The sequence below is a fragment of the Hypomesus transpacificus genome, chromosome 18 (assembly GCF_021917145.1).
Source record: "Hypomesus transpacificus isolate Combined female chromosome 18, fHypTra1, whole genome shotgun sequence".
Classification (NCBI taxonomy): Eukaryota; Metazoa; Chordata; class Actinopteri; order Osmeriformes; family Osmeridae; genus Hypomesus; species Hypomesus transpacificus.
Genome location: NC_061077.1, coordinates 10,438,326 through 10,458,519, shown reverse-complemented (window position 1 = coordinate 10,458,519; position 20,194 = coordinate 10,438,326). Strand labels below are relative to the sequence as shown.

At 41.9% G+C, this 20,194-nt stretch overlaps 1 protein-coding gene across 9 annotated transcripts; it reads right to left on the bottom strand.

Moving 5' to 3' along the window:
• Positions 1-11,975: 11,975 nt before the first annotated feature.
• On the bottom strand, positions 11,976-19,277 carry znf217 (zinc finger protein 217). 9 transcript variants are annotated; one of them, XM_047040572.1, is made up of 9 exons: positions 19,203-19,277; positions 19,009-19,082; positions 16,949-17,019; positions 15,430-16,834; positions 15,109-15,234; positions 14,699-14,977; positions 13,577-14,623; positions 13,241-13,364; positions 13,022-13,113 (listed from the first exon to the last, which is right to left on the bottom strand). In XM_047040572.1, the coding sequence occupies exons 4-8, from the start codon at positions 16,739-16,741 to the stop codon at positions 13,252-13,254; spliced, it is 2,877 nt and encodes a 958-aa protein (XP_046896528.1). In that variant the 5' UTR covers positions 16,742-16,834; positions 16,949-17,019; positions 19,009-19,082; positions 19,203-19,277; the 3' UTR covers positions 13,022-13,113; positions 13,241-13,251. The 9 variants fall into 9 exon arrangements, with proteins under 9 accessions (XP_046896527.1, XP_046896528.1, XP_046896519.1 ...); XM_047040563.1 differs by having other exon boundaries at positions 13,577-14,977; XM_047040564.1 differs by having other exon boundaries at positions 13,577-14,977; positions 19,207-19,245.
• Positions 19,278-20,194: the final 917 nt, after the last annotated feature.

The following is a 20,194-nucleotide window of genomic DNA, read 5'->3' as shown; positions in this document are numbered from 1 at the left end:
CTGTGTTGTTTCACATAGACAAGATGACAGACAGGATGAAGCTGACAGATGGATCAGTCAACAGCCTTGACGTCACTCTATTTTTCTGGGCTAACTGCCGCTGACAAGTGGGTGGAGGTGGGTATGATGATGTGGCATTGATCTGCCACCTGATCAAATAGCCTTGCAAACTGTTGGACTCAGGGCATCATTAGTACACAGTGAGGTGGCAGCCTGGCAGACAGGCAGGCGTTCTCATTGGGTGTCTGCTGCCAGCTGTTGATGCCCCTGGTGCTGGCTGCTCAGTTGGTCTTCCTGATGGTTGGTTTTCCTTTAGGGGTCAGGTGGGGAGAGCCCCCATTAGCCTTGCAATGTGACGGCTACCATCAGCTCTGCCTGGGTGGTCCAGAGTGTTTGTGGAAGGAAGAGGAAGAATGGATATTCAGATTCAGAGACTGTGTAACATCCCAATGGCATTTCTATGAAGAAGTGAGCAATCCTGACAGGACAACGGTCATTTGGTTGGTTTTGTAAAAAGGCTCCAGAAGGTGTATACGCACAGACGACTACAGACGACTGTGTCCTAGAGAAGCCACCACTAAGCACCCATCTTCTCTCTTCTGACTACCACCTCAGAAGTCCTTGAGCTCACAAATCAAACACATGGGAATGAATCAGAGCACCTGCTGGGTAGTTTTGCAGGCATTCATAAGTGCCATGTAAGAGTTTAGAGGGAAAAGAAAGAGGAGAGCGGAGGTTTGGATTTGCGAGAGGTTCTGTTTACTTTGCACAGATTTATGCGCAGAGCTGTATCTGACACATCTCTTACTCATGCTCTTGGCTTTTCTTTATACCTCCCTTTGGCATTGCCAGACTAAGTTATGTGGATTGCCTGTGAAGATGGGATATCTTGGAAGCACTCAAGACTGCCCCCAGAGAATTGGCCTGTAAACCATCATTAGCAGGGAGAGAAGGATAGTCTTTAGGATGTTGGATCTTGTCGTCATCCCAGCTATAACCCTCTAATTCCCACTGACATACCAAACCATATCAAATCATGTATAATTATGCCACATCCATTCCTCTCTTGGAATAAATGTTTTTTCTTAACAATGAATTATATATTGTTAAACATAAAGTAGCAGAGAATAAAATTCTACTTCAGTGACTTGCTATCTCCCCAATTATTTCTACAATACGAGTAGTACGAGTAAGTGGTGGTGTTAAAGAAATAAACAATGGTCCTCTTCCAAAATGTTTGAGTCAGTGTGGAGTCTGTTCTACAGGAGGAGAAGAGAAAACATGTCCTTTCTGTCACTGCTTGAATTGATTGGAGGATCTACAATGTAGGCAATCCAAAACAACAGCCTGTTGACACAGCAATATGTTGGATTTGGTCCCATCTACTGTATGATGTTTGGGACTTCAAAAAGATGCCCTGACTCTTGATTTAACCATGGCAGGGCAGAATTTCACATTTAGCTTTGAAATCTTTGACAATTGGGGGAAAAGGCAACCTTCACAACTTTGAAGCACACATAAAACTTAGATCAATTGTATTTCTAAAGGTGCTGCAGGAAGTCACCATACTCGAACCCGACAAAATCAACATTTCAAAGTCTTCAGGGAGCACTCGACTTTTGTGACGGATCACAGAGCGGTGGATTGGCAAGACTTCATTTACATGGTTTAGAAATAGGCAGTTGGTCTAGCTTGAAAAGAAAGGAAATACTTTATCAGATAGATTTCCTTTACAAGAATGGAATATATAACCTTTCTTCTTCAGCTCGCAGGGAAAAGTTAAAAAATAAATACTCCAAAACATCAAAGGCGATCATAATTGACATGATACATCCGTGTAAATAGATCAAACCTGTGAGAGACTTCAATGAAATAACCCAGAGAAGGAGAGCAGGACTGGGAGTGAGCCTTCACATTTCCCCTGGTCAAAAGAAGGGAGAGCAAAAGCTTGAATTGAAATAGCAAGGAAAAGGAGAATAAACTTAGTTTGAGTGACTCCTTGAAGAAGCCAGATCTGTGGACCTGTCAGTTGATTAGTCTTCTTGATTAGCATTTATAAGAGGCCCCAGTGCTCTATTATTTGCATTCCTATTTAGCCATGATTTTGTGGAGGGCACTCCGTGATTAAACTTGTCAGTAGACCTGATTGACAGGGTCAAATCTTCACATTCCATTCTGCTGGGGAGGAAGAAAGGAGAGCACATCCATGGTTGTGTCAGACTTCTTCCTGTTCTACGCCCAACAATCTTGGTAAAGATTCAACACTCTCTCCATTTTCCCTCTCTCTGTCTCTCTATCTCTCTGCCTCCCCTCTTTTCTCTCTCTCCTCATCCCTCCCCTTCACTGTCTTGTCATTCCAGATAGGTCAGGAATTTTTTAATTTTAGGGATAGATTCTGCCTGTCAAGCAAGGCGGGTTGGCGTGTAGTCCAGGAGATGAGATGTGAAGGGTGTAAAACAATAAAAAAAGAGGAGGAGATGGGTGAGTACAAAGAGGAACGAGCTCACTTTATTGGACAGATTTAATTACTCTGAATAGAGATTAAAGCAGGCAATCCACTGAGGTGTGAAATGAACCCTTGATTACTGATGAAGCTCTGAACAGACACAGAAAACAACAGTTTTGGGAAAAAAAAAATATTGACCACTTGGTAACGATAATTATTTTAGAGCACAGATCCCATTTTCTTGAATGTAAAGGAAACATGCCATTCCAGCATACGTAAATACTTGGGTATTAGGCGACTACATTATTAACCATGGTCAAAATTCGAATGGAAAAAGACTCAACATGGTCTTAAATGCAGCAGCTTGGTTGCATCAGCGGCTGCTAACCTTTCTGTTAGACTGGCCCGTCTCCCTTGGGACTGCGGCCTTGGAAAAAAACAATTAAAAATGCAGAAATTAGGTGATGCAATCTGCTCGTCCTGCAGAGTGCTGTGGACTCTCCTGAAATCCCAAATGCCTGGTTGTATCTATTCCATTTCCTACCTAGATGTGAGACAAACAGACATAACAAAAATGTCATTGGATTGTATAGGATGACGTTAAAGGAACAGTAAGGACCTTATCCTCTCATTCCCAGAATGTTGATACAGACAATATTTTGCATTGTAAAATATGCATAGCATTGCTCCACTATGAAAAATATCATCCCAAACTTATTATACCATATTTGATATCCAACCAAGTCAGGATACGTACCCAGCACAATGTATGTACATCTCACTATGGCCACACAGTATCAGGCAGTCTTCCAGAAAGAGGAAAAGGATATCTCCCAGTTTAGACCTGATGTTCACAACTCAGATGCTGAAGCTGTACTGCCGCAACAAGAGCGTAGATATTCGCATAATTAGCAGTAATTAATGAAGAGAGAGTGAAGACTCGTTTGTGTTTTAAATTATCTTAAATGATCCCATTAGCACTTGTCATACCCATGTACACAAAACAGCATGAGTTCAATTATACTTTTGTCATATCAAAGTGGTTGTATCCCATTAGATTTGAGGTCTTTCAATTGCATGAACCGGGTAGATCTTATTCATATATTTTTTTTATGCAAATAGAAAAAGATTTCAAACGACCATTATCAGAATTTGTGAGTTTATTGTGATGAATGTTAAGGTTTTTGGAAGAAATCTTTTAAAACACACAGTATTGAAATCACAGTACGGATGCTATTATAGTATCTGGTCTGATTAGGGCTTTATACCCTACAACTTCTGTCTTGCTTATATGACAGCATGCACACAATAAAATATGTACCCTGTCTAGCCTTTAATGCACAGTCACACATCTCATTCCTGGTTGTGGATGGACAAGGGAGGAGGGCAGAGAGGAGAAATAAAGTGCCATAATGAATCTAAAAAGCATAATTCATTCAGATCAAACGCACTCAGGGATGAGTCATGCTCCGTTGAACTCCTCTGACCACTGACAGGGCTACAGCAGGGAGAGAGGAGGGGGCGGCAGATGACGAGCACGCATAAATTCTAATTATTCCCAGTGTATGGTCTTGCAAATGGCCGTCCTCTCAGCGGCAGCGCCAACGAAGCTTTCCTCTCTCCAAAACCTCCGAGCCGTCCCCACCGTGCTGGCACCAACCGCTCTGGATAGAAACCAGTGGGAGGGAGAGAAAGGGAAGAGGATGAGGAAGGGCAGCCATGAAACTTGGGCCGCGTGGCAAACTGTAAGAGGACAACACCCCGTGGAAACAGCAGCGGTTTTGGTGAGGGAGAGGAGTAAGATAATGAATTAATCCTGGCAGTAATTGGGTGTGTGTAAAGCGGTAATGCTGTAATGAAAGTCATCCATTGTGCACATTCTCTCCCTGGCCGGTGAACCATCCCCCCCATCATCCTCTGGATCTCAGGTGCTTAGCCATGCAAATCTGCCTGACAGCCCAGTACATCTCTGTCTGCCTAATTGGACAGTATAGAGTTGTTTATGGATATTGCAGACATTTAGGACTCAGTTGGGGGCTGCTCAAAAATCATTAGCAAAGGGCCCCTGTAACTGGACTGTCAACTTCACTTCACAAACGTCAAAGCAAGCGATAAAATATGTTTATCTCTGTCAACCAAACCAAAAGTAGCCTGTACTTGGTGAACATTGAAACATGTTATGATGTGTGGGGAGCTGGATACCAGCAGCTTGTTATAACACTTCCCCTGGTAGTTAGTGATTTGAAAGCAAGGTGTTTTTTTTGTTGCAAATTAGTAAACCAGTCTATCAGGAGAATGTGTAACTCCCTGTGTTGACATGATGCTGTATAAGAGCTTTATTGTAAGTATTGTATAAGGCAAGGCAGTTTGGTCAAAGGCTACATTTGGGAGGGATAGACATGACTGATAGATGGTGGAACTGCATGCCATGACCTGATTCACGCAACCAAAAATTGCATGTTTTTGAAGATACACACATCAGTTTCCAACATTTAATTGTGCCACACATGAAACACTTCACCAAACTACATATGCAACCACTTCCAGCTTCATTCCTACCTTACCTCTGATGCTTTTTCTAAAAACATCTCCATGTAAGCCCTGCATTGGCAATTCTATATCTAGCAGCACAGTACCTCTCCAGAAATCCCATTGGAGCCCAACAGATGAGCAGGTCCTGGCTTATGACTCTCCAAATTGAAGGCACTCTGATTTGCATGGGTGAACATGGCGAGGCAGGGGAGCAGGTCAGGAGGGTTCCAGACACAGGCTTTTAGAGGGATGAGTCTGTGCCAAAGCACATGGAGGTGATGTGCTCTTTGACGTGACCTCATACACAACCAGAATAAATACTGAGCAAGAGATGAGGAGACTAATAAGACCACACCAAACACAGTAAAAAACAACAACATATTCTTCCTTTTGAAACTTGGCTGCAGTACTGATTATCTGTGTAACTAAACTTTGTATGAGAGGAATTTGGTTTGTAATTATTTCTTCATTCTTTTCGGAATGTAGCAAATACAAATGAAATTGTGAGTAATTAATCCATTAATTTAGTCATATATTTTTACTGATTACTGATACATTTTTACTGATGTTCCTTACTGATTGAAAGCTGCAGCCATGTGTACATCACTGTGAGCATGAGAAGACAAGGAAAGGGTAGGATCAGAAGCAGCAGCACCCTACTCTTTATATCATTCTATCTTTATTGCTGAAGTCCAATCAATGGCAAACCAGTGTCTATTGTTCGCAGCGTGCTCAGTCCCATGCTCTCCCCCACCATCCCCCATTACAGAAATGTTTCTTCCCATCAGTGTCTTTACTTATCACTTCCCGGGTGACATTGAACTTCCTGTGCCCCGGCCGCCGAGACACATCTCTGAACTCGCACAATTACTCTTCATCCCCACTAACAATTTAGTAATGAAGTATTGATTTCCAGATTCCCCTCTTATGGATGATATTAGATTTTGTTTGATAAACTGTGCCTGGGCCTCTAATCTGCACTGTCCCTTTCCCCACTGTCTGTAAAACAAAGTGCCACTGGAGAGATAATGACCAGAGAACATCGATGAACTCATTTCATCAATTTGTAACACTTGACAATGAAAAAGGGCAGACATTTGTCAAGCAGCAATGTCAAAGTTTATTGCTCAGGGTAGAGTCTTATTGGGAGCCAGACATCTTGAGCAGCGCTCAGGTCTAACTTATGGGCCCCAGTGTGCCAGTTACTTTTAAAGAAAATGTTTGGATACTGGGAGGATGTTAGTGTTGCACCTGGGTAGTCTGATTTCCATGACCTCTGGGGATTCATGCGTCATGTCAAAACACACAAAAACAGCAGTAAGGCTGAAGTCTGCCAGTGCACTAGTGTGTGTTTGTCATGCAGAGTTGTTACATGCTAGTCACACACCCACAAGATGCAAGTGCTACATGAACTCTGAATTCCAATATTTTCTGGCCTGGCATGTTTAATTTTCTAGCTAGATCCTACAGCTCACGAACATTAAATCATTATTCCATCCTCATATGAACTGAATGTAAAATGAGAACATGAGAAAAATTGACAATAAATTACTTCTTTCAGATTCAAATTTGCATATGATTCAATGGTATTAATGTGTAAATAGGTGTACTAATCCCAAACCAGATTTTTTACAAATGATTGATCACACGTGATCAAATACTGGATAAAGAGTACCCTAAAGAATGATAGTGAACAAGTCTTTAAGGCTGAACATACTGCCACAGATATCTCTTCAAACCTAAGGCTCCGTTAAACATTATTTTCTAGCCTTTTAGTTTTTTTCCTATTCTTAATCTCTAGGGTTTTTTCAACCTTAATGTGTGCTACTATGTGCCCCATTTATCAGGTGCAAAGTCAAATCATTTATATCACCTTGTTCATCCTAAATAGACCAGGAGACCTCAGGAACCACGGCCAATTTAGACCGAAAATCCCAGTTCCGCTCAGAGTAATGTGATTTTCCTCCTCCCAGAAATCTACATGTATAGTGCTTATCAACCAGATTACTGGCAGGTAGGAGCCATAACCCAATTTGAGGTTACTTGTTTCTCTGTGTGTAGTATTCAGTGTCAGATCGCATTAGAGGAGGAGGGGTATGGCTTGGTGAAATAGAGGTGTAACTGCCTATCCTTCTTTCTACACAGCCCCACCCACTCACCTACCATACTTGGGATTTACAGTACTGCTAATAAATACAAAAACGAAATCATAGACTCTCAGATTCCAATGTATATTTCCATTGTCTTACATACACAGATTATTTGAGATATAGATTGAGCCTGTGATATGAGCCTCCTGGTCTTTCAAAGAATGATATTGATGTTGAAAACAACACATTGTCTTGCACTCCTGGAAGGTATTCAACAGTGATGCGCTTTCTGTGGTCTTCCCCCATGCATGGAAGTGCTGGAAGTGACAGATTTGAGATGGGCCCGCTGGAGTGGTGACAAGGCTGAGAAGGGTCTTATGTGCTTCCATTTGTCCTAGAATGGAGGAGATGCCATTTCCTCCTCTCTTGCACTCAAACCTCTCGCCTACATCCACAGCCATTATGCAGGACCAGGATGTATCAGATGAACCCCGCCTGTGTCCGCTCATCACCAGAGAGGTCACCCCCCCCCCTCCCTGCACAGGGCTCCCTCCAAGGTGATTATTGATAAAGAATGACACGCCAATGGATACATGGGGGGAATTACACTCTGGGGCCAAATCACTTCTCCTGCACTGCTTCCACAAAGGGGAGACCAGCCGAATAAATACATATTTTGTAGGAAGGGATGACCAGTGCTCACTGTGGGGGAAACAAAGGGAAACCCATCAGGAATGCTGGGAGCCATGTCTGTTTTTCTTTAGACACAGGCTCCCTAATATCATTTATAGGAAACAATCATATTTTCTGCTGCACATAAATGTCCCAAGACAGGCAAGGTCAGGTTCATAGAGAACACACGCATTGCTACAATGAATACATCGAACGGCCAAAGGTACCATCTCATTCTCCTTGCAGAGCTGGTTCAGCCCGCAGACTTAGCGTCAGCTTATTGAGCATGGAAACAGATAACAGATGTCTATCATACAGAGAATTATACAACAAATCCAGACAATGATTTGTTTTAAACGCTAACAGGCCAGTAAATGAATTACAGGTAGAAAAATTCAGTCTATAGCAGTAGTTCTTCCATGTGGTGTCCAGGCTACATAGAGCACAGTGTGTCCCGTTGGTGAGTGCTTGGAGATGGAGGGGAGTCAGGCAAACAGATAGCAGTTGTTTAGGAGGTGCCATGTCCTACCAATCACACTTCCCTTCTAAAGGGGCTCCAATGGCACCTGAGGGGAAATCTCATGGCTGTCATCCCAGAAAGTCTGCCGCACTGATGCTTGCTTACCATCTGCTCCCCATATGAGCAAAAAAACAGGCAACTGTCTCCGTGAAGGTACCTCAATCACACTATGATTGCACTAATATAACATTTTTTTATACCGTTTAGGCAACTTCTTGTTGGTGGGCTACGCAAAACTGAAAGAGCTTTTTGTCTTTAACACGTAAATACAGATGATCGATAGTATGCTTGGTATCAGGTGCTTTAGAGATGTATGTCCCAGCTCTGTCGTCTTTCAGCTTGGACCTGGCTTCTGACTGGGAGCAAAAGAAAGCCCAACAGTGGGACCCTGTCAGTGTCACACTTCTGTAAATAACCCCTCCATGCCTTTGGTTTTATCATTCTCTGCAAATTATTCCAGGCCCCTCCAGAGCTGACAAGAAATAGCATTATTTTATGGCACGGAAAAAAGAACAGATAAAAAGGAGGGAGTCAGAGAGAGAAAAAAGAGAGATGGGCTGAAAAAGGTCCTTCAGGGAACATGGTGTAAATGAAGTTCCAGGAATGACACAGGCGAGCAATGAGGCGTGGATGGAAAATATACGCTGCACATCATCGGATAGAGATGCCAGTGGAAATGGCTTCATTGAAGTGTCAGCCCTCATCCATCAATCAATCATCCGCAAGAAACAATAACGCCGCGGCGATGGGGCGGCTTTTATGGGGCTTACTCATGGGTATCGGAAACAGCACTTAAGTGTAGTTCTGACACTGGGAGAAAAACAGAGGTGAGGTGCTGGGCTTATTTCTATGCAGGTAGAGCCCAGAAGGACTGGAGGGGTTGAAAAGGACTAAGTAGACAGAACCCCCTGGTAAAAAGGGCTTGGAACACAGGGGAACACAGGGGAACACGGGAACACAGAAGAACACAGGGGAACTCAGAAGAACACAGGGGAACACGGGAACACAGAAGAACACAGGGGAACTCGGAAGAACACAGGGGAACACTGAGTAATGGGTTTGTCTTTATCAAAAAGTAGATTTTCATATTTTGCCTCCGTTTGATATGCGTATATCTGGGATTAAATGAAACTGGCAGGCCTATGTCACAAGTGTAATTTTGCAACATTCATTTTCGATTGCTGTTTAATTTTCTCACTACACCCTCAGTATGATATATGGGTCAATCGAGTCCATACAGTTTCAGAAAACAGATGGTTGGTTTATTGTGTCAGTAAAGTTTATGGTGTCAGTAAGATTAATAAAGTTTGAATATAGAGACAGATAATATCAATATTACTCCAAACTGTTTACAAACAGAACAAATCATATTTCCCTTATTGAACTTACATTCAACTAATAGATGATACAATTGTACAATAAAAGCAAAAAAGTTAAATGCTCTAACAGTCACTTTTGCTGCATGTACATCTTTTGATTTCCCCAAACCAAATCTCTTGATGACTTCTCGGCAACATGAAACATGACACGTCATCCATTATTCTGTATGTGCGCCTTGCTATCCCAGCCCTCTCCATATGGCCCCTGTTGTCTACAGACACCCAAATCCCTTTCCTGAGGCCAGAGGCTGTTTTTGTGGGAACCATTACACTGCTCCTCTTCCTCAGAGGGATGGGGTGATGATGATGAGCAATCACAGCCTGAACAGACTTTCTGTCTCACATTCTGACAGGATATTCAACAATTGACTGTGTCCACTTTGCTGGCCCAATTGCTAATTCATGCAAGTTGACAATCTGGAGGCAACAATTAGGAGTGTCAACAGAACTGAAAATAAGAGTGAAGAGCACTTACAGAGAGAGAGATAGAGTTAGATATATAGAGAGATATGGCAAGGAAACGTGGAGTGGATTGTTCCTAAAATTGAATATTTAATCACTTTTGGCTTTTAAGGAAATGATTCATGTTAATGCAAGCACAGATTTGTATTTGGGTAATTAAAGGATGTGCACTAAAACCATTGCTGAGTGCTCATAGTCAACTGTACGATAACTAGAAGAACTTGGTACATTCGACAACAGTTAACAATAAATTGTGTCATTCTTTTCATCCAGGCGATCCAGCCATGCAAAACATGAGGCATGATGCAGAAATTATAGCAATGTTTCAGCATTCATCATGTTTAAAATCACAATCGTATGTAGAATAAAACAATTAAAAGACTTTCAGTAGACCGATCAGTCAGACTTATTTCCAGGAGTAGCCTGGTAAATATATTTTAGTTGATTAGGGTTTTCCTATCAAACACCTTCCTATGACACTTTCCTATGACACAATAAATGCAACACATTCAATCATAAGTCAATACTACCATTGAAAATGTCAGCATGAATGTTCATTGAACTTCATGATCTATTGTGTGTGGTGAATAAAGCATGCCAAGTAAACAGTGAAAATGCAGAGTATATGCTTGTTAAAGGGACACTTTGACATAAACCCCTTTCAGCAAGTTTTGAAAAGCTGAAAATATAACAAGACCATCATATTGGACATAGGGATTCAGAGTAACAGGAAGCATATCATGAGATGAAATCAGCTTCTGTCCTTTGCCGCGCATCTGCACTACGTTTGCTACAGTGTGGGGGGATTTGAGGGTGATGCTAAGTGAAATGCTCATTTTGCGTTTGTGATTACCAAGGCCCATGGGCGATATGCACTAATGTGAGCTAATGCAATAGATTACACAGCACTGGCCCAGGGGAACAGACAGCAAACAGATGTGCTATACTCCAAAAAAGAAAATCAAAGTTTAAAGTGTTCAATGTGCTGGAGACTGTCCCTTGTAATTTATTGCTGACAGAACGCACAACTGTTATCTCTTCGGTCAGTCTCCTCCTCTAAGGATTCAGATGGGAAGGAAGTAAACAAGGGTTGCCATTTTATGACAAATCAATCTGAAGTTCACATGGTTCTTTGGAAGGACAATATGTTGTTCACCATGGCTTTGTATTTTCCCAGACAACAATAACCTAAGTAAATGACACTTTGCGCTAAGATGCCAATCATTACTGGTATTTGGAAAAAATCTTTGCTTTCCCTTTACCATCCAACAAATACTGTGATTTGACCTGTCAATGATGACAATAACTCACATGAAACTCTTACCTAACTTGTCCGCTAAGACCACCAACTAGCCTCTACGTGGCACAAGAGCAAACAACAGTATAAGTTTATCCCACAAAAGCCTACAACTGAAACACAGTCGAGTCTTTGTATTTATTGCCCTCTAGTGTTGAAATTCAGAAATGAAGGCTGGTCAGATCCTCCATATCCACACAAAAAATAAATTAGTTACCTTCTGTCAAGTATAAATATTTTACGAATGTCGTGGTTGTGTTAACATTTAATGTAATATCCATATTCATTCATTGCACAATTAATAACTGAGGATTTGACAATTTTACTCTTCCTGGGTCAATACTGATCTAATCAAAACACAATAGAATAAAAGAATTAAGCAATATGAATATTTCACAAAATAAAGATAATCCAGTGTCCAGTAGTTAAGTCTCAAATGTACCATAAGAACAACCATTACATACAATGTGAAACAGGTTCAGAAGACAGGTGATGAGGATGGCTGAGAGGAAGCCCAGCACCAACAGGAACTCAAACCTTTAACAGAGTTGGGACAACAGGTATGCAACGCAAAATGTAATGGACTAATTTTTTATTATATTGTAACTGTCATACATATTTAAACAATATTTCACTTTTTACAAAGTACATGTGAATATTAGAAACAAAACCAAATAAAGGGTAATAAATTAACACAAAATTCTATAATAAATGGCAAAAGACCAGATTACTAAATCTGAAGTACACAAATTGCTTGAAAATAAGAAAAGTCTGAAACCTGAGGCAATCACAGATTTGTTTCCATCAGCGTAGAATGCTTTGAGCAAGGCCATTATATCCTCCTCCACAATCGATATCACCAAATAAGACAATCCCCAAGGCCACTGGTGAGGCACATAGCCAGGTCAACATGCCACAAACTAGATACAAATTACTCAGTTGCTGCTCAGGACACTTAATGATATAAGAAACGTCCTGAATACTGTGTAAATAAGACAATTGTGTTTAAAACAAATGTTATAGAGAACTGTTCTGCACACAAAACAAAACCCCACAGTTATTGTGTTATTTGGTCCATGTGTTACAGCATAGTGGGTTTTGAGGCACTAATAGGCCACTGGTAAACCAGTGTACCTTTTACACAGAATTCCGTGTGGCACTTTATACTTGATCCCAACTGAAAATGATACCGTCATGTCCATCCAGTGATAGCTACAAAGAGGTATATCAGACATTTTATTCCATCCTGAAACCATATTGTCTGTCGTAGTTCACATGACAGCTACAGCAGCTTTATCTGACGATAAAATAATACATTTCTTGACCTTCAACAGTCAATTTCTGATGCATATCATACATGTTGTGAATAAAGACTGTAAACCGTCAGGCCTGAGACTATTGGACAGTGCTTTGACAAAATAATGTAGTAATGTATAGCTGACTATGAAAAAATGTATGAAAAAAGATCAAGACAGCCGCAATTGAACATGCAAAAGTATGATTTCTTTTCTTCCTTTACACAAATTCTATCTAGTGCATCCATACCATTACATTACATTAACAGTCAATCATCATACATACTGTAAACTGTAGGTAGGCTAATTTATAAAGGTTTATCTAAAGATCACAGTAGGTCATCACAAAATAATCTATCAGTTACCGCTTTCCTTCTACTGAAGCAGGTGGCAACATGATACCATCAGAATACTTTAGACCTGGAAAGGGAGAGAAGGGTTTTCAATTAATACATTATGAGATCAATGAATACAATAATAAGATTGACACTGACAAATTCTACATTTTACAAAATTGACTTTCATTGGAGTTTACTGTCATCATTACCATTACAATTGTTAGGCTTTTTTGTCAGTGGCTCCATAGTTATCATTGCTGATGGGACTGGCATGGTCTCGTCTCTGTATGCTAGGTAGAGTAGGCAGGTGTTGATATAGTGTAGCTCTATTCCCTAGGAAGAGAGATGGGCAAACTGAACTGTCACTGCCAAAGACCAGTTCAGTGTGATCTTGGAAAAAAGGGCTTTGAATCCTAAAGCCCTTGCGTTGACAATTAAACATCCAACAAATTCAAGAATATAATATAAGCTCTGCCAAGATGAGCTAATATTTAGACTGCCAAGATGAGCTAATTGTTAGACTAAGTGCTCAGTAGGCTACATACCTGCCCTAGGATTGGTCAAGCCTCCGTGGCTTGGGTTGGCCCCTGTGACCTGGTAGAGGGAGGCCAGGTCACTGGGGCAGTAGGAGCGTAGGATGTTGATCATGTTCCAGTCAGTGTCGATGCTTCCGGGGGCTGGAGGAGATGATCTCACAGGAGCAAAGGCCTGAGGGCATTCAGATGGGGAGTTTCCTTGCAGTGACATTTTCCTGCCTGAGGTAGGTAGTCTTTTGGACACCTCCCCTGTCCTGAAACTGGGGGTTTCAGCAGTGCCACTTTCCCTGCATGGGGGCAACGAGTACTTTGGCCTCTTGCTGGAGGTTTCACCAAAGTCCATTTGAGGCAGACTGCCAAACCGGCTGGAGAGACAGAGTCTGGCAGCATCTGAGGGCCAGACCACGTCGTGCCTCACCGAGTAGCTCCTTTGTCCAATCCCCACTCTGTCAGGTGGGCTCGGTCGGTCTACTGCATAGCAGTCATCTTTGCTCACACCGCTGATGGACTCCTGCCCTGCCTCTTTAAACCAGGGGGAGTTCTGGCTGGTGTGAGGTTCAATCCTCCTGTACCTCTTGCCCTCCTGTCCTGACTCCCTCTGGAGTGACGGGATTGGGGAACTTTTAGGGACCTGAGGTGGGTTCTGGGGACGCATCTCTGAAGGTTTTGCTGGCTGGGGGGTGGGTGACTTGGTACGGCGAGGATGTCTCCTGTCAATTGGAGGAAGCGGGGTGACATCTTTGCCATCCAGGGCTGGGGGGCAGCCTGTGTAACGCTTCAGTTTAGCACTGCCTCTGATACCATTCCTCTTAGTCATGTCTGACTTTTCCTTATGAATCAGCTTCTTGTGCATGAGTAGGACCTCTGGGTAAAGAGTTTTAAAGGTGCAAGACGCACATGCTTTGGGAACTAACACATTTCTTGGTTCTGATGTGGCGGAGATAGACAGTGACACTTTTAAGGACAGATTTAATGGGGCCTCATTGTCTTCGTCTTTTATTTCCTTACGCTCCATCTTCAGGTTGACAGGTATGGGGTATTTTATGTGGACATCTTCTGCAAAGAAAGCACTCTTAGCGGTTAATTTCCCACACTCAGCAGTCACTTTGGTAGGAGGGCTGGCAAGCTTACCACTCAAACTATTACACCTGTCCTCTCCTTTAGCATTGACACGTGACTTAGTTCCTGGCCCAACCTTGGGGGTTACCCACAGTTTGGACCTGCTTGTGGTCCGTTTCTCCTCCTTATTTCTGGTGGATTCTTTCTCACTAGGAGAGGGCCCTGGCAGCACTGGTCTACTAGGGATCTCAAAGTAAGGTTTGTCCTTGTGATGCCTGTCCAGGTGATATCTCAGTGAGGTCTTCTGTGCGCCAGCATAATCACAGTATACACACTTGAATGGTTTTTCACCTAAAATACAAAAGGGAATAAATGGTCACAAAAAGGACCAACCAAAGTCCTTAATCACACACACACACACGGTTTCTAAACCATGGACAGTTCACAGCTTAACAAAAATGTCAACAATATATCAACTTTACCTGTGTGAACCCTGAGGTGAACATTGAGGCAGTAGCTTGAACGGAATGTTTTTCCACAGTAGCTGCATATCCTTGAGGATGCAAGGGTTTTGACTTTTGTCTGATCAATGCCATCTTCACTTTTATCTAATAAAAACAAAACATCATTAAATGCGTTTCAGGAAAAGGTGCATTATCAATAGGTGTACAGCAGAGGGAGACAAAAAACAGGTTTCGAAAGCCCTTTACAAAATGTGTTATGTGAAACATTATTGCTTGTTCTATATCAACCAAATAATTCTAAATACAATCTGTCAAGTCCAAGCTGGTACAAATGTATACCTGAACAAAAGACATCCCCAGTTCCTTCCTCTGAGCCATCTTCAGACCCTTCCTCTACTTGGTCTAGGGAACCTGCTCTTGACATTTTGCCGTCAAAGGAGGCAGTGGGGCTTTCCTCTCCACCCCTCTCCCTCATGTGCACTCTGGAGTGGAGCACAAGCTGGTGGTAGGTTCTGAACGTCCTCCCACAATCCTCACAGTGTGTTGGCTTGTCTTTCCGGATCAGAGACCTCTGGTCTGGCTCAGGTGATGGGGTCTCTGCTCCCAGTAGCCTTTTAGACCTCAGCTGCCTCCCAGAGTCCTCTTTAACAGACCTGTCGCCTTGAGATTCTGACCAAATATTTCCCAGTTCTTCCTTGTCTGAACCAGAGTCTTCATTGTCTGAGCTAGCATCTTGGCCCATGTCTTTTGCTATATTTGGACCAACTGCTATCTTGCCCTTTGTGGCCAGCTGCCAGGCTTGGTAAGTGTTGAATGGGTCAAGCTGGGCAATTCCCCTGTAGTATTTTTCTGGTTGCATATCAGAACACTTTGTTACAGGGCGAAGCTGAAGACCCTGAAGAAATGCTTCCTGATTGAGCGAGGACTTGGCAGTAGCAATACTCTCTTGATCTCTGTCTTCATCAAGCTCTGTTTCTCTGGTATGCATTTTTCTGTGCTCTAACAAACGGTCTTTATCTGGGAAGAAAAACCCACATACCATACACATTTTATAAAGTGTGGAGACAGGCTCTGGCGTTTGTTCTTGGGGGATGTTGTTGATTGTGACAGGGGTGTCAAGGTCCTGCTGGGCCTTGCTCTTCGCTCCCCCCTTGCTCCCATGTATTCTCTTCATGTGGAGCTTAAGGAACCAGGGCTCCCTGAAGCGCCGGCTACAGAGATTACAACTGTAGGTAAAATGGTCCCTGTGCTTCCTCATGTGGGTCTCCAATTCACCAGCATCATCTGTGACCTGATCACACACAACACACTTGAAGACTTCTTCATTTTCAGGTGGTAAGCTAGGTCTGGGCCAGGTTCTCTCTCCTGGGATTCGAAACTCAGCATCCACGCGTAACACTGTTGGTTCAAACAAGGTGGTGGGGTGCTCAGTCAGGACATGAGGGCCCAGGTCATCCTGGTGAGTGAAGGCCCGGTCACAGAACATGCAAAACAAGGCTAGGGTTCCCTCTGCCTCTGTTTCAGCTTTCTGAGCAGTTGTGTAGTGAGGTGTCATACTGGATCCTGCCCCCGGCATACTGCTACTGGTCAGAATCTCTTGGCCCAGCCCATCAGGACCCTCCACATATGGCAGTAACAGGTGAGTCGGCATGTCTTCCCAACTGCGTGATCGATCTTGTACGTTCCTTAAAATTTGCCGCCAAATTAATGTGGCTATTGGTTTATACTTTCAATAGGAGATTGCCTACAATGTGTATAAACAGATATGGGAGCAAAGTGTGTAAAAAGAAAAAAAGTTGGTTAGTCTTTGCACTTTCTGAGATCTGACATGTCTGACAAAGAGAAGCGAAATACTGACTTTTGCTGTTATGGGTTCTTGCAGGACATCTTGGTAGGTCCCTGGTGAAGGTGAACTTTGACACATAAGGCCTGTGAATGAAATTTGAATATTTCAGAATATCCTATACCAAAAGACCTGAGGAGCACAGAAAGGTGTTTATTCACACTGAAATAGGAAATGAGTCCTTTGGCAATCTACCCTAACAGATAGTGAATTTCCTCACAGGGTATTCTATATTCGATACTAGATCATTTAATCTAAAACCATCTATCCAAAACAAAAAATGTCTACCCCATTTTTAAGAAGTTAGATCTTTTGAAGAGTAGATGAGAGTTAAGTTTTTATCAGAAATAGCAGAATACCTAAATGGTGCTGTGTGCTGTTGTTTTAAAGCAACAGGTAGCCTAATCCTGTGTCCAAACACTGAATTTCAGATTGGATTTTCCTTTTGTAGACGAGGTTTGCATCTTTGAAGGAAGCATTCCCTATATCGATACAAGTGGAGTAACTGGACAAACTAGTCTGTGAAAGGTAAACTGTGCATCAAGTCAAGATCTAGGCTAAGTTGAGGAACTTGGCAGCCCTACGACCAATCAAGTCTTAAAAAATGTACTATAAAGACGCCAACAAAGACGTGCCTTTTTTTATCTCAAATGTGTGAACATCCACATTTACAAATTGTGTATTTACCTACACTTCACAAACAGGCTATTGACAAAATGTTGGTTAAAGAGTCAAGTACATGAAATTTCCTGTTCCCCTTTTGCTATTTTAATAGCCGACAATAATACCAATATTGTTCCCAATCTTCTGACAGCAAGGTGTAATTAAGCTCTACAAAGTAGCTATAAAAACTCATGTTTAACATTCTATTTGTTCTCTGGAGCACGCAACGTGATCACTTATGCCAAGTTTGGTAGAGAAGACAAATGATGCACTCGGCAATACCATTATTAGTCAACGGTTATGGCTTTCAAACAACAAACCTTACGGTTTACGCTAACTAGTTAGTCTACCAAAAAATGTGATGAAACGTGTTGTCTGTATTCATAATCCTTACCATTAAGGCACGCATATAGCCATGTCTACCAGGCTTCAGTTGTAGCTAGGTAGTCCACACAATGTTTTCACACAAAAGCTTTGTATTGTTAGTTTAACGTTAATTTACACTAGTTAACCTTAATACTAGCTCTCGCCTGCTGTTATTGGCTAGTTTAAGAGAATAAATACTCCACTCGAGACATTTAGCTAGCAATAGCTTACAAAAAAAGTATTTTATAGCTAGCATGCCGTTTAGTTGCCTATCAATAACACATTTTCCGTTAAGTCAAAGTTAGAATAGCTGGATATATCAAATCAATATTCACACGTACGTAGCCAGACTAGCAACACAAGTCTTAGAACTAAGCCAAACTGGCTACGTTAGCAGAAACTGGTTGCAGTTCTCTGGACTATGCATAGACAATCATTGAATAAACTTTAAGTAGTTTCATCCTTTTGGAAGTTGGTTAGAAAGCTAGCCAACATAAAATTCGCAATAACCTCACCACTGACTCCAGATGACTCACCCGAAAAGCCAGACTAGCTCGTCTCCTATGGCTCACATTTAATGGCAAACCATAGGCTATAGTTACAATACTGCCGATTCACACTTTGAGAACAAACGTCAAAATAGTGTCTGTAACTATTTTAAGTTAAATAAACACGTTACCTGGCAAAACTATTTTAGTGTAACGGTATCGGATAGTTCATCTCGCTATTCAATTGTTTGTGGATCATATTGTTCGTTTCAATGTTTGCAAATCCTTCACTGTGTGCAGCTGTTAAATTCTGAGGCGCGTTCTTAACGATTCTCACTAGCAGCACAGCCAGAGAGCACAGGCAGTCAGAGAAACAGCGCTTGCATTAACAGCCCAAAAACCTAGTGGTTGTCACATGGTCGCGAATAAGTTGCCATCCTTAGAGGCAACTATTTATGAAAATGTTGTTTGTGTTTCTGAATCAAATACACGCTCAAAAGATGCAATTGACTGACACGAGTATTTAGTTCAAAGTTATAGCGAGTCATATTTGCATACCTGCTTTGTTCACTGAAGAGACAGGAACTGTGATGCTAGACGTCTTGGCTTTACATTTGGGTATTCATTTTTGCCTGAAATATAGGCAGGTTATTTATATTGTCAATGTCGGTAAATCGATATACTACACCAAGCGACTTTCGCTGAACTACGATTGCGAGTTAACATTAGCTTTAACATTAATAGTGACTTACCAACCTAAAGTAGACAATGCTTGTCTTGCCTGTTGTAAGTTACATTCACACACAAACAGGCAGAGGGAAGGCAACCTATACCATGTGTGGTTGGGGGATGGGAACCTTAAACAGTAGTTTTAACAGTTGCATGATGGATTCAGCAGGTTGTGTTATCAGGCATTGAACTTTTAGTCCTTTCAGAACATAAGTTAAGTGCTCTATTCTTTGAGAAGAAGAAAAAACTCGTGACACTACGTTTTTCTAATATAAAAGTATTGTTTTTTTCTAGTTGGATAATCATTATTATTGTATAATCCCAGCTAATACATAATAATTTACGATTATACAATTGAACATCATACTGTTCAATCGAAAATATTTGTCGTTTACTTATCACCTGCTTACTTCTGCCCCTCCCCCACTGCAACATCAGACTGACACTGCAAGTAGTGATCTCACTGAGGTCAAGATCAGTTAGTTTTCTGTGTAGCCTATTGTAAGGTAGACTTCCTATTAAACAATATCCCTACTTGTCTGTGATGTGGTTTGCCTTGATTGAGGTATTTGATTAATAACAATACTTAGCCATACTCTTTAAATGCAGGAATTCAGGACCCCTTGAATGCACTCATCATTGGATCTGGGTGTTTTCCATGAATGACTGAATACATTACATTGCCCTAGTCTCTGAGAGAGAGAGAAAGCTCAGTTACCCTTCCCAGCTGTCCAGGCTAAAGAACAGTGAACAAATCCACATCGACTGCTGTCGGCATGCATTTGCCAAAACATCTCCAGCATCTGGCTGTAACACACAGAGGATCACCCTGCCTACATTATCAACACACTGGTGATAGTGTGAGGACTGAACACCATAGGATCACCCTGCCTACGTTATCAACACACTGGTGATAGTGTGAGGAACTGAACACCATAGGATCACCCTGCCTACGTTATCAACACACTGGTGATAGTGTGAGGAACTGAACACCAGAGGATGTCTGTACAGTACC

What these genes read in the sequence shown, in the direction of transcription:
- znf217 (XM_047040563.1), bottom strand. Translation starts at nt 16,741, where the DNA reads ATGCCGACTCACCTGTTACTGCCATATGTGGAGGGTCCTGATGGGCTG. An exon ending in TGGGGATGTCTTTTGTTCAG is followed by an intron (nt 15,235 to 15,429) that starts GTATACATTTGT and finishes TGTTTTTATTAG; the next exon opens with ATAAAAGTGAAGATGGCATT. An exon ending in CTTGACCAATCCTAGGGCAG is followed by an intron (nt 13,365 to 13,576) that starts GTATGTAGCCTA and finishes CTCTCTTCCTAG; the next exon opens with GGAATAGAGCTACACTATAT.